This window comes from Perissodus microlepis, chromosome 15 (assembly GCF_051167445.1).
Source record: "Perissodus microlepis isolate ML-2025 ecotype Zambia chromosome 15, ASM5116744v1, whole genome shotgun sequence".
NCBI lineage: Eukaryota > Metazoa > Chordata > Actinopteri > Cichliformes > Cichlidae > Perissodus > Perissodus microlepis.
This window is the reverse complement of record NC_140475.1, coordinates 2,153,298-2,167,070: the sequence shown is the minus strand read 5'-3', so window position 1 is coordinate 2,167,070 and position 13,773 is coordinate 2,153,298. Positions and strand designations below refer to the sequence as shown.

General features: G+C 40.7%; 1 protein-coding gene across 1 annotated transcript; it reads left to right on the top strand.

The window, feature by feature from the left end:
• Window positions 1-2,832: 2,832 nt before the first annotated feature.
• Window positions 2,833-13,204, top strand: LOC146371393 (26S proteasome regulatory subunit 4). The gene is made up of 11 exons (XM_084953289.1): window positions 2,833-2,906; window positions 3,421-3,474; window positions 4,073-4,169; window positions 4,462-4,586; window positions 5,010-5,195; window positions 5,402-5,530; window positions 5,627-5,723; window positions 8,461-8,650; window positions 9,460-9,611; window positions 10,057-10,211; window positions 12,878-13,204. The coding sequence occupies exons 1-11, from the start codon at window positions 2,904-2,906 to the stop codon at window positions 13,010-13,012; spliced, it is 1,323 nt and encodes a 440-aa protein (XP_084809415.1). The 5' UTR covers window positions 2,833-2,903; the 3' UTR covers window positions 13,013-13,204.
• Window positions 13,205-13,773: the final 569 nt, after the last annotated feature.

Sequence of the window (13,773 nt, the reverse complement as noted above, 5' to 3'; positions counted from 1 at the left end):
GCGGTTAAACCTTGGAAACACACGACATGTGATGTTCATTAAAGTTAATTTAATAAACAAAAGAGACACTTCATTAGATGAATATATTACAGCAGAGTGCAGTCAGTAACCAGCAGAAAGTCAAAGTAATGCTAATAATTACAGATTTAACAGTAAGATGTTAAATAATTAGAGGTTTGTGCTGCTGTTTAAAGTCAACTAATGGTCAAAGACTCATATGGAGTTACATATACTACATATACACAGATCAGGTATAATATAACCACCTGCCTCATACTGAGTTTGTCCCCCATGGACTCCATTAGACCGCTGATTATGCTCTGGTATAGTCCAGAGCATAATCAGCATAATAAATGGCGATGTGGGGCATCCATGGATGGGACTTGTTTTTCAGGCACATCCCACAGATGCTTGATTGCATTGAGGTCTGGGGAATTTGGAGGCCAAATCAACACCTAAACTCGTTGTTGTGCTCCTCAAACCATTCCTGAACCACTTTTGCTTTGTAGAAGTGTGATTTATGCTGCTGAAAGAGACCACAGCCACGAGGGAATACTGTTTCCATGAAAGGGTGTACATGGTCAGCAACAATGTTTTGGTAGGTGGTACACGTCAAAGTAAGATCCACGTGGATGGCAGGACCCATGTTTCACAGCAGAACATTTCCAAAAGCATCACACCTGCTGGTTTTCTTCCCATAGTTCATCCTTGTGCCAGGTGTTCTCCAGGTACGCACATGCACCTGGCCATCCACATGATGTAAAACAAACCGTGATTCCTCAGAGCAGACTAATTACTTCCATTGCTCCATGGTCCACTCTGATGATCAGGTAGCCATTGTTGGTGCTTTCAGCAGTGGACTGGAGTCAGGATGGGCACTCTGACTGGTCTCAGGCTCTGCAGCCACACACACAACAAACTGCGCTGCTCGGTGTATTCTAGCACAGTTTTGTTATCAGAACTAGTGTTAACTTTGTGAACAATTTAAACTACAAATGTTGGATCGGACCACACAAGCCAGCTTTCATTCTCTATGTGCATCAGTGAGCCTTGATCCTCCATGCTTTAGAGACTAATTTGCCTTACTGATTATTGCTTTTAGAAATTAATGTGAACAAAATACCATGCACAACAACAAAAACAATAAAACTGAACATGTTTATGCTAGAAAGATTACCATAAAGAAAGTATGTTTGTAAAAACCATAATTAGTTTCCCTGTAATTATAATACACTTGGAGGTATTCATAACACTTTCTGGTGGTAAGTGTTGTCAGGAGGTCCAGCAGGTCAGCTACTAAATCAGAAGGTTGGTGGTTCAATTTCAATTCAATTCAATTCAATTTTATTTATATAGCGCCAAATCACAACAAAAGTCGCCTCAAGGCGCTTCAATCCCTGGCTACTTCAGGCAAGGTACTAACCTCACTTTGCTCTCTGATGGGGTGTGAGTGTGTTTGAATGTTAGATAAAAAGCACTTACATAGAGAAAAACTGCTTGTGTGAACTGGTGAGTCAAGTGGTGCAAAACATTTTGAGTAGTCAGGTAGAGTAGAAAAGCACTATATTTACAATTCCACATACTTCACTTCTTCCACGTTTGTCATGTTACAGCATTATTTCAAAATGAATTAAATTAATTTTTCACCTCAATACTCTACACAAAATACACAGAATGACGAAATGAAAAAAAGTTTCAAAATTCTTGCAAATTTATTAAAAAATAAAATACAAAAATATAACATGTACAGTATTCACAGCCATGACAGTCAAAATTGCATGGAGTTTGCCAAAAGTCACCTGAAGGACTCTCAGACCATTAGAAACAAAATCTCTGCTCTGATGAAACAAAGATTGGCATCGTTGGCCTGAATGCCAGGCCTCATGTCTGGAAGAAACCAGGCACCACTCATCACCTGGCCAGTACCATCCCTACAGTAAAGCATGGTGGTGGCATGTATCATGCTGTGGAGATGTTTTTCTGCAGCAGGAACTGGGAGACGAGTCAGGGTTGAGAAAAAGATGAATGCATCAATGTACGGAGATGTCCTTGATCATAACTTACTCCAGAGCACTCTGGAACTCAGATGGAGCAAAGGTTCATCTTCTAAAGGGCAATGACCCAAAGCACACAGCCAAGATAACGAAGCAGTGACTTTGCTACCACTCTGTGAATGTCCTTGAGTGGTCCAGCAAAATCCCAGACTTAAAACTGATTCAAGATCTCTGGAGAGATCTGAAAAGGGCTGCACAGCTCCCATCCAGCCTGATGGAGCTTGACTTGTTCTGCAAAGAAAAATGGGAGAAAATGCCCCAAAGCTTTTAGCATCATACTCAAAAATCGACTGTAATTGCTGCAAAACATCCTTCAACAAAGTATTGAGCAAATGACATGTGGGACTTGTTTTTTAAAGTGGTTTTGAACAAAATGTGGAAGAAGTGAAGCACTGTGAATTCTTTCCAGATCCACTGTATGTAATACCACTTAAATTAGATGATGTGTTTGGCAAAGATGTTCAAAATTTGGACTGGAGTCTACAAACATCGCTATCCCTAAAATGAATTGTGAACAAAAAATATCTGTGTCCTTATTAAAATGTACTAAATTGGTGACTTACTTTCTCTACTTATCAACTGCTAAGTATTCACTTTAAGTATTTCCATACTAATCTGTAAAAGAAGGACCAGTTGTTTTTTGTTTTATTCCACAGTAGCTACATAATAATGTTTAATATCACGTAAAATTCGTTCACGGCTTTTGTCGATAACCCTATACAGAACGTTAAATAAAACATAGAGGTTTTTGCCAACTCACTTCTCCATGCAGTGAAACTCTTCCGGCTGACACATTTTTGTCCTGGAGTGTTGCCGTACTGTGACGTCACTCGATAGCGACGAGCAACAATGGTAAGTGAGCAAGCAATTTTCTCTACGGCTCTTAAAATTAAAATATTGAAACCTATTATTTGCTACTTAAACTTTATTCTTCTAATTTTAAACTCCAGTATACGCGCTGCCACGTTCTTTCAGACTATTTTATGTATAACCTGTGGAGTAAAAATGGAATTAAACATAAACATCAGTCTGCTAGCGAAAGGAAAGGCTAGCGACATTTGCTTTTTTCCTCGGGTGCCGTTGTCGAAGCTCTTAGCCATCTAAGCCATTCATATATTCGATCGATGATTTCATCTATTTTTCTAATGTTAGTAATGTTTTAAAAAGGACAACGGGTTCTCTGTTAAAGTTTGTTTTTCCCGTAGTGTAAAATAAAGTGCTAGCACTTTCCAGTTGCCTGTGAGGCGCTAAATATATCGCTGAGCTAACTGGTGATTTTGGCTTACAGATATAATCGTCTGTAAGAGACAAAGTGAACTCGTTTTTTAATTTCTACTGTGTTAACACAAGTGTGTTTTTCTTCTAGGGACAAAGCCAGAGTGGAGGCCACGGTCCAGGAGGAGGCAAGAAGGATGACAAAGTGAGAATGCCAGCTGATTGTTTTGGTAGCAAAGGTTTATCTTTACAGTGACGTCTGAACAAGTACCTCGTGCCTTCTTGTCACTATTTTTTTTATTTCCGATACGGTGCAAAGGTTTTCATGCCACATTTTACTTCTGATGAGCCAGACTTGTTTTTTAATGTGGCATGGTAATGAAGCCAACACAACCAACACAGTAAAAGCATTTGTGGATAGAAAATTACACAATGGAACACCATCAGTCAAGGATTGGCCTCCACAGAGCCTGGACTTAAAATATTATTTAAACTCTGTGGGATAATCTTGACAGAACAGAAAAAATATGTGCATTTTTCTTCATGACTGTACAACAGATGAGTGCCAAATTAAAGACATAAAACTGAATTCTTACCTCTAAAGCGAGGGGATCTGGTGGCTTCCTTACATAGTGGGTTGCATTTTGCTGGCGTCATGGTTTGAGGAAATTGATTGTATGTATTCAAAGGTCCTACATAATAGGCTGATAGGATGTGTTTATGTTGTTACATAAGTATTTTGAGCTTTGAAACTGTATATAATGTTCCCCACTGTTAATTTGTTCTTTTTCTGCTAAATGAAGGATAAGAAAAAGAAGTATGAGCCTCCAATACCCACCAGAGTTGGCAAGAAAAAGAAGAAGACCAAGGGACCAGATGCTGCAAGCAAACTACCATTGGGTAAAGGAGTGAAAAGCTTTGCACTGGGAACAAAAATCTCTGCTGCCAGCTTGTTTTCCTGTAGATCAGAAAATTTACATTCATAATTACATTTTATTCTATGCTTTTATTCGATATTCTGTGTGAATTCATTGGATGCATCCCTGGACACTTTGTTTTTACTCAAGATATCATGGATAATTGGCAGTTTCTAAAGTTGAAATCTTTTCCTTTGTGTGACATAATATTTGTGGTTGTATCAACTGGGTTATATGCTGTGCATCTTTTTGACATTCTGCTTGTTTGCTATTAGTTACACCTCACACTCAGTGCCGCCTGAAGCTGCTGAAGCAGGAACGGATCAAAGACTACCTGCTTATGGAGGAAGAGTTTATCAGGAACCAGGAGCAGATGAAGCCCCTGGAAGAGAAACAGGAGGTCAGCATTTGCACCTCAAATACCACGCTTCTTTCTGTGTTGCAGGTCTGGGTCAAATGAAGTTACCAAAAAAAACCCAGTTGTGTTGGGCATCTTGTCAAAATTAATTATTAATTTAATTAATTATGACCTCAGAATTCAAATTCATCATGCAGTACCACCTGAATAGCATCTGACTTCCAATGACTTCCTTTCTCAAAATGACAATGATCCCAAACACATTGCTGTGCACTAAAAGCATATCTGGGTTAAAAACACACAATGAGCTTTAATTATGCTGAGGTCTGGCTTGTTTTTGTAACCCAGATACCTCAGCATAATTAAAGCAGCGTGGGATCATCTTGACAGTATTTGTACCTGACTTTATTTTGTGCTCCATGTCTGGATCAAATGAAGTTACTCCAGTGCTGTTTGTGTTTACAGGAGGAAAGGTCAAAGGTAGATGACCTGCGGGGGACCCCCATGTCTGTAGGCACTCTGGAAGAAATCATAGATGACAACCATGCCATTGTGTCCACCTCAGTGGGATCAGAGCACTACGTTAGTATCCTGTCCTTTGTGGATAAGGATCTTCTGGAGCCAGGCTGCTCTGTCCTGCTCAACCACAAGGTAATATTAATATTTTCTTATTTACAGTGAAGACCAAAAAAAAAAAAGTGTTAACAAACTTCCCAGCAGTGTTTTTGACCCAACTCCACCACCTAACTTAATACTCATTGACCTTGGGTCAGTGACTATTAATCAATTCCCCAAAACTGAATTTAACTGACCTCAAAAATTCACACTAGTTGTCTTGTATTTGTATATTATTGTAGGTTCATGCTGTGATTGGGGTACTGATGGATGACACTGACCCCTTGGTGACGGTGATGAAGGTGGAAAAAGCCCCACAAGAAACCTATGCTGACATCGGAGGACTGGACAATCAGATCCAGGAGATTAAGGTACACTATGACAAGAAGCCAGAAGCCAAACTGACATCTTATAGTGAAGTGCTTCTTTTTAGAGATTAACTGCATTTTTAAACAAATTTCTAACAGGAGTCAGTGGAGCTGCCTCTTACACATCCCGAGTATTATGAAGAGATGGGCATTAAGCCTCCCAAAGGAGTCATCTTATATGGACCACCTGGCACAGGTAAGTCTCTGAACTGTGGGTTTAGGCTCTTAAAAATGTTTTCTCCTGCCAACAAACATTAGTGTCCACACTGATATTAGTCATGCTGTAGGGAAATAATAACCTATGAAATCATTTTAGTGGTTTTGTGTCATCTGTCCATTCATCCTACTTCTTAGAAGTTTTAAGATCCTTTTCAGATCTAACCTTTAAACATTAATACTTTTCTGTAATTTTCAAACTCCATTATAAGGCACTATAATATGATATTCAGTGTGAAATCAGCTGTTAAATCTGGTGTAATTTGAAAGAAAAACTCTGCCGTCAGTTCTTTTTAATAAAGTGTCCAAAGATCAGTTTCTGCCTTTAAAAAGAGGTGATAGTCCTGTTTACTGTTGTTGTTGTGGTGAGTGGTTGTACAGTGAACTCCACCACATTTAAAAGTGTTTATAATATTTTCATCGCTTAATGTCTGCTCAGAAATCACACGACACTGTTTGAATATCTCATTTTATGAGTTTACATAAAATCTGTTCTTCACTGAAGACGATGTCAGCAGCATGTCCCAGCACAATGACTGGGACATGCATTGTGCTTTGACTTAGCTGTAAATTTCACTGTCGTGTCTACAGCTCGCTGGTGTTTTTTATGAGGCGCTGCATGTCATTGCCGTTTCACGTAGAAAGATGCTTTGGGCTGCTTTCCTGCCACGAGGGGTCGCCACAGCAGACAGCTCTGCATGTTTGATCTGGGAGAGTTATACGCCAGATGCTCCTCCTGACACCTCCCCAGTGGGGTTTAGTCTCTCCTGCTAGAATTGAACCAGAGATGTTGAAAAGCACAAAGCTAGAGCAGGGCGATATGACCAAAAATATTTATCACGATATACATTTGAAAATTTGCGATAACGATATAACTGACGATATAATTGACACGAGACAAAATACTTTACAACTCCACAACTTTATTAGTGGAAAAAAAAAAATCAATGTATTTTCACTTAAACAAGCAGCTGTTTTTTATGTGCATTAAAGTTATATAAAAATTTAACAGTGCAAATGCAAATTCCTTGCTGACAGTTTAACCAAAAGGCATTTCCAGTGGAAACTGGCCGACATATCCTCAGCATAACCATGTATAATATCCACAAAACTTAAAAAGAGGTTATACACACACAATACGGTAATATTATGTTGAAGCACAGTACGTATCACTCCGCGAGGCTCCGCCTACGATAGCCGTAATGCTCCGACAATCCATCAAGCGGTGCGGCTTCGTAGCTTAGCAAAGTCGTACTGAAACATTTGACAGATTTTCGAGCGCCGTGTACATAAAATCGTTTCGAGGTCAGTAAACACAACCAGAGTTCATACATAAGGCACACGGGATTATAAGGGCTCTGTCGACTTTCAGAAAAATCAAAGGATTGATTTTAAGTGTGCCGTATTTTCCAAACAACACGGTAATAACGACGCCCGCTAGCATGCGCTACCAAAAATAGTGCTTTGTTGTGTATCTGACGGACGGAAGCCAAACCAGTTCCACCACTGAAGTTGCAGCATTTTTACAAACCAGTTCTGGTTCATCTGTTTCATTTAACGATCCACTTTCGCCGCCATGCTTTTTCCGACGTGTGCGTATGAAAACAAAGGCACTGCGCATGCGTGTTTTACCCATATTCTATCGCGATATTTCATTTTTCTATCGTTGCCCAAAATTATACCGGTATTACCGTGAACGGTACGATATGGCCCAGCCCTACACAAAGCTATGTATTTTGGTACACTTCATATGTTTGGATATTTATTCTGTAATTTTCAAGGGTGTCCAAACAAACATAGCAACATAGTTTCACAATTTCACTCTAAAAATGGTTGTCTTGAGGGGATTTTGAGAAATATCTTAAACAGAAAAATAATAGTACGGCGACTGCAGAAAGTTGACTTTCTTTCAGTGAAGGTATTTTTGTGTGAAGGCCATCGTGTCTGTGAACTGTGCAGATGATTGAGTTCCTAATTTAGCTGCTCAGTGTTTAATATTTTATCTTCAGAGTTCATAAAATCCTTTTAACTTCTAATAAAACATTTCCAGTAATGTTAAATACATAATGCATGGAAAGCGATAAAGCTAAGTGAGTAATACAAGCGAGTTAGCTGTGATTATGTTATGGAAAGCTGTGTAACTCTTTCCCCTATAAAGATTCCATCTGATGATCTCCCGTCTACCCGTAATGATGGGTTCTGACGCCTCAGTATAAATCAATAAAAACGTTGTTTGAGGACAATTAGAATAGAAAATTTACATTTTTTTTCAAGGGTAGCTGCGTCGGCAGAGATCACCCTCACTAACTTCTGATGCAAAGCCAGTCGTTGTGTTCTGTAAGCAGGCCTGAAATATGACACAAACTGCACAAAGCTTAAAGCATTACTTTTAGTAGGCTTTCATAGGGGTAAAGAGTTAAGCCTTCTTAGAAACTGTAGCTGGTGATCTTTCTGTCAGCAGCCATGGGAAATGACATTTGTGTAATGAGCTCTTTGCCACGCCATTTTTACTGGAAATGTCCTCAATTGTATGCATGCTCATGGTCACAGACTAACTGTTCTTCATGTTGCATTGAAATGAAAGATTAAGGTTCAAGTGAAACAGAGTCCAGTCCTACGCTGGACTCTTTCACTTGGATTAAACTATACTCTTTTAGGGAGTTATATAGACGTGTGGCAGGTATGTTTTACTCTTTCCTCTGTTATGCATGTACCAGGTAAGACACTACTTGCCAAGGCTGTAGCCAATCAGACGTCAGCCACCTTCCTGCGTGTGGTGGGCTCAGAGCTGATCCAGAAGTATCTGGGAGATGGGCCCAAGCTGGTGCGAGAACTCTTCAGGGTAGCAGAGGAGCACGCCCCTTCAATCGTCTTCATCGATGAGATTGACGCCATCGGCACAAAGAGGTAAAAAGAAGCTCTGAAAGCATCGGCACAGTGATGTTTTACCTGTGCTGCTGAGAAGCTGGAAGGGGACGCCAAGGTGTTGATTAGTATGTGTGATAAATGGCGGCGTTTTCATTCATAACAGTTTTTTATATACTTCCACAGCACATTAACAGTGCAAGGTGATGTGCTGCTGCAGGGTTTACGTCATCTCAAGTACAGGATGCTGAGTTTATCAGTTGCACTGCACAGTCCTTTCTTACACGTTTTACGCTTCATTTTGCCTCTCACCCTGCTGCAGGTTGTAATAGTTCAGGGTGTAGTCTTTGCAATAGGAAATGTGTTTCTATGACCACAGGCAGCTTGCACAAAGTGGTGGCTGCACAGTATAGTGCTGCTAGGAAAATATGGCACTACTTGACATTAAAAGCAGCACAGTTCCCTGATTTGTTTGTACAAATATTTTAAGAAGTTTTTAAAGGATAAAATAATTCTCAGCAGTGTGTGTCACTGTTTCCATCCTCTGCCCATGTGTCTATTGTAACTGTTTTCCTTTTCTTTGCTTGCTGCATGTGCTGCTCTTGTTGAGCGCTGTGAGATCACTGCAACAAACAGACTTTGTTGTAATCATTTGTCTTATTACACATTTTGTTCAGCACATTCTCCAGTTTTTATCTTGATTAATTCTCAGCCTTCACTTTAAGCTGTATAAAAGGTGCCACACAAATGAAGCCTGTTTGATGGACGACCATAAGCAAGCCCATGACGTGAGACAATGTAGGGGATGCCTTTGATTTTCACGTGGTGTGTTCACTGCCTGTGTTGTGTAGGTACGACTCTAACTCCGGTGGTGAGAGGGAGATCCAGAGGACCATGCTGGAGCTGCTCAACCAGCTGGACGGCTTCGACTCGCGGGGAGACGTTAAAGTTATCATGGCCACCAATCGGATAGAAACGCTCGATCCAGCTCTCATCAGACCCGGTCAGTACCAGTGTGACTGTCACCGGCCTTCCATCTTTATTCACATCCACAGTACTGTAAACTAGACTGACATTCAGGACATGGCTGCATTTTGTTGAGTCACTGCAGCGCTGCTTTTGGAAGTGACTGTTCATATTTTGTTCTTTCTAATCAGCCACAAGCAGTAAAATGTTCTTCCTCAGTGTTTTCCAGAAAAGACTCACTGCTGTCTAAGCTTTAGCAAACACTGCTCCAAGTCCTGCTTGCGAACAGTGTTGGGAGTGTTATGAGAAAAGTAGCTCCATAAATATCTTCCCTGCATTATTAATGTATGATTGATCACCTGAGTTTGATTAACAAGACGGTTTTTGAGTGAGACTCATTGATCTGCCGAAGACTAACAGACTCGTGGCAGAACAGAGTCACAGTCAGTTTGTGATGTTTTGTTTTCTGTCGTACTCCTCAGGGAGAATCGACCGTAAGATTGAGTTTCCCCTTCCCGATGAGAAGACCAAAAGAAGGATCTTCCAGATCCACACCAGCCGTATGACAGTAGCAGATGATGTCACCCTCGATGACCTCATCCTGGCAAAGGATGACCTGTCGGGAGCAGACATCAAGGTAAGAGAAGACTACAGGCTTTTTTCCCTCTCTTTGGCACTCACACCTTTTTCTTCAGAGTACAAAGAAGCACAAAAAACAATAACTGAAGACAGAAACTGACACATTCTAGTAGGGCTGCACGATTAATCGCTAGAAAATCGCGATCTCGATTCATACTTATGTGCGATCTCATTTCCAAAGGACAACGATTTAAATAAATAAAAAAAAAGACGATTGTACCGCATTTTGATCTGGGACATAATCTGCATGAAAACAAGCGCTCACTCTTCCTGCTCAACAAATGACAAGGGCGGAGCCTTATACCACATGATACAGAAGCCATCTGGCAGGGAAAAAACAACGGAGAGCACGTGAGAGAAACTGCCGGAGGGGAGAAAACACAATGAGCGCAGAGGAAAAGCTCGCTGGTCGCGGTGAGAATGACAACCCTACTGTAAAACTACTTCCAAGAAAAGGTTCTCATTCCTCCGTGTGGAAGTTTTTTGGCTTCAAAGAAGACGATGAGAGTAAAAAAAAATATATATAATTTGCAAGCTGTGTTTTGCCATAGTAGCAGCACCGCAAGGTAACACTACAAATCTGTATAACCACCTCAAACGTCACCATAAAGTGCAATATGACGAAGCTGTAAAGGCCAAGAAAGTGACAGGAGAAAATCCATCCCTGTCAACCACCCAAACATCAATAACGGGAACCTTATACAGCGCTTCCCCATACGCGTCAAACTCCCGCAGGCACAAAGAAATTACGGAGGCTATCACTTATCACCTGACCAAAGATATGGCTCCCATCCATCAACACTGTGCAAAACGAGGGATTTAGGAAAATGATCAACACCCTAGACAAACGCTACACAGCGCCGTCCCGCAACTATTTTTCTATTGTTGCACAACCTGCTCTATACGCGCAGTGTCGAGCAACGGTGGAGACGGAATTTCAAGCACTACAACATTTTGCGGCAACGACAGACTTATGGTCCTGCCATGGTCAACTATCATATTGTCATGTCAAGCGTTATATTTTGTTAATATTTGTGGTTTACATTTTAAGAAACATACCTATCACCTTACACACGCAAAGAATACTGTTCAAAAAGTTACTGTTAAAGTGTTGTTAAAGTCAGTAAAGTATTTTAAGGTTTTGTACGTAAGAGTAGACAAGTGAGACATTTAATGTTTTTATGTTCAGTCTCAACTGTTGCGAAGTTGATGTGCAGTTAATAAGTGCAATAAATATTTATACTGGAAAAGAAAATCGTGAGAGAATCGTGATCTCAATTCTAAGCAAAAAAATCGTGATTCTCATTTTATGCAAAATCGTGCAGCCCTACATTCTAGCTCAGCACAAGTTTTTCCCCTCCCAGTCCTACAGCTGTGATGGTTTGACCAAGTGAATGCTGTGAGGCTGAACTCGAACTGTATTGAATTTTCTGCTCAATGCAAACTTCAGTTTGCTCATTTTTTCCCTTCCATGCAGACTCTCTGCCGAACAGGAAATCCATTTTTAATTCACAGGGAAAATAATTTTTCACACTAAAACTATTTTTTTAAAATTTAAAAATTAGTAAACAAATAAAACTACCATGAAATGACTTGTTCAGTGTTAAGAAATTACCCCACAAAGTTTGCTGTTCACTTCCAAAAGCTGAAACTGTGGCTGTACTTGTAGACCTGACAGTTTTAGCTACCATAGTCTATTAACCACTTTACTGCTTTAGCATTAGCTAACACCAAGCTTTGTCTGCCAAAGCATTTAAATGGTTTTTAAATGTTTCACCCCATTAAATTTTTTTGTGCATTTGTGTGAAAAATAGAAATCAATAAAGATGCTCAACCTGTAATCTGAATTGGCGTAGGGATCTCTGCTGGACTGTTTAAAACATGAGTGAAATATGAAGCATGTCCAGCCTCTTTGCATCCTAGCAGAGGAGCTGTGTCCTGCTTTCTTCATTTGCTCCGGCCTCGCTCTGATGCTGCAGCCATCTATTGATTGTGTGAGGGCTTGGCGGCGAGCCAGTTCACACTGTGGCTCAGCAAAACGGGGAATAAAATGAGCAGAAAAGGCTGCTTGAAGGAAAGCAAGCGGGGGTTGATTTTCTAAATGATTTTCACATCAACACTTAATTAACTTTATTAAGTTCCCCGTTAAAAAAAGACCTGGCCCAAAGTGTTCAGATCACTCACACAGCTTTGCTGCCCTCGTGTGGAGCGTGGCAGAATGACACATGGAGATTTCTTGGATGACATTTAAATGGTAATGTTTGGGAAGCAAACAATGAGTTTGAATATTAGGGATGTCCTTTGTTTCCTCAGACAAACATTAAACATTAAGGCTCTGTCTGACTCTGACTGACATGACTGTTCATGGTCAGTTTGACATCAAGTCAAGCCACAAACAACCGGCTGTTTATTCATTATAGCTCGTACCGCTTTGTCACATATTTGTATCAAATTCCTTCAAGTAAGCCGTTTTCACGTTCTATTTAGATGTTCGTAGGTTTTGCCTGAGATTATTCAATGAAGCATTAATCCAGGAAGATAAACTTAAGAATCTAAATAACAGCACAAATCAGACTACGTTATTTTTAGACTGTGTAACGTGCTTGTTTTTCCTCCAGTTTGACTCTCGTTGCTCTCCCTGTGTTTCCTCCTTTCATCCTCCAGGCCATCTGCACAGAAGCAGGCCTCATGGCTTTGCGAGAGCGCCGTATGAAAGTCACCAACGAAGACTTCAAAAAGTCCAAGGAGAACGTTCTGTACAAGAAGCAGGAGGGCACGCCAGAGGGGCTTTACCTCTAACCTTGAAACATTTTTGTTTTCTCTCATCCTCCCCACCCCATCACTATCTATCGCTGTGTGAAAGAGAGGAGGCAGCAGCTGAGTCGCCTCCTCAGAGAGTTTGATATATTTTGTGCATGTCATGTCTGGCTTATCCCGCTCTCCTTTAACCGTTACGTGTTAAAACAATAAATGACAAAATATAATATCTAATCACTGCGTGTTCTCATCACTTCTTCTTTCACTTTGCTGCAGCAGCATCTGCTTCCTTTTCACTTCCTGTAGTCTTCATTGGTTGGCTACAACATTTTGAGATATTCACATGAATTATGAGACTTCTCCCGTTGTCCCGAGTGTCATAAACAGTCCTGTTAATACACAAAGTCTTGTTTTGTGCGTTCCCATACGCAGCACAGTACACTGGCTATTTAGAGATTCTCAGAATGTTTGGGATGAAACGCCCTGATTGTGATGTTTCACTCAGCCGTCCCCTCCAGGAGCTGCATAATGTCACTGCACTAATGCCCAACTTTTTAAGTGTTTAGAGAACACAGAGTGGGTTTTGGTACATGTTTATGTTTGTGCGCACAACCCCCTCCCCTATTTAAATCAGCCTCCAAGTTAAGTAAATCCAGCTAAGCTGCCCTTGCTGCAGTGTGACACACGGAGAGCGGCAGCGTTGATTTAATTCCTCTTGATGTGGAGCCATGTGCAACTCGCTGCTCAGCAGAAAGTGGCCCCATGCAGCACGGGCATCAAACCACTCACCGGGCTCCAGTGAG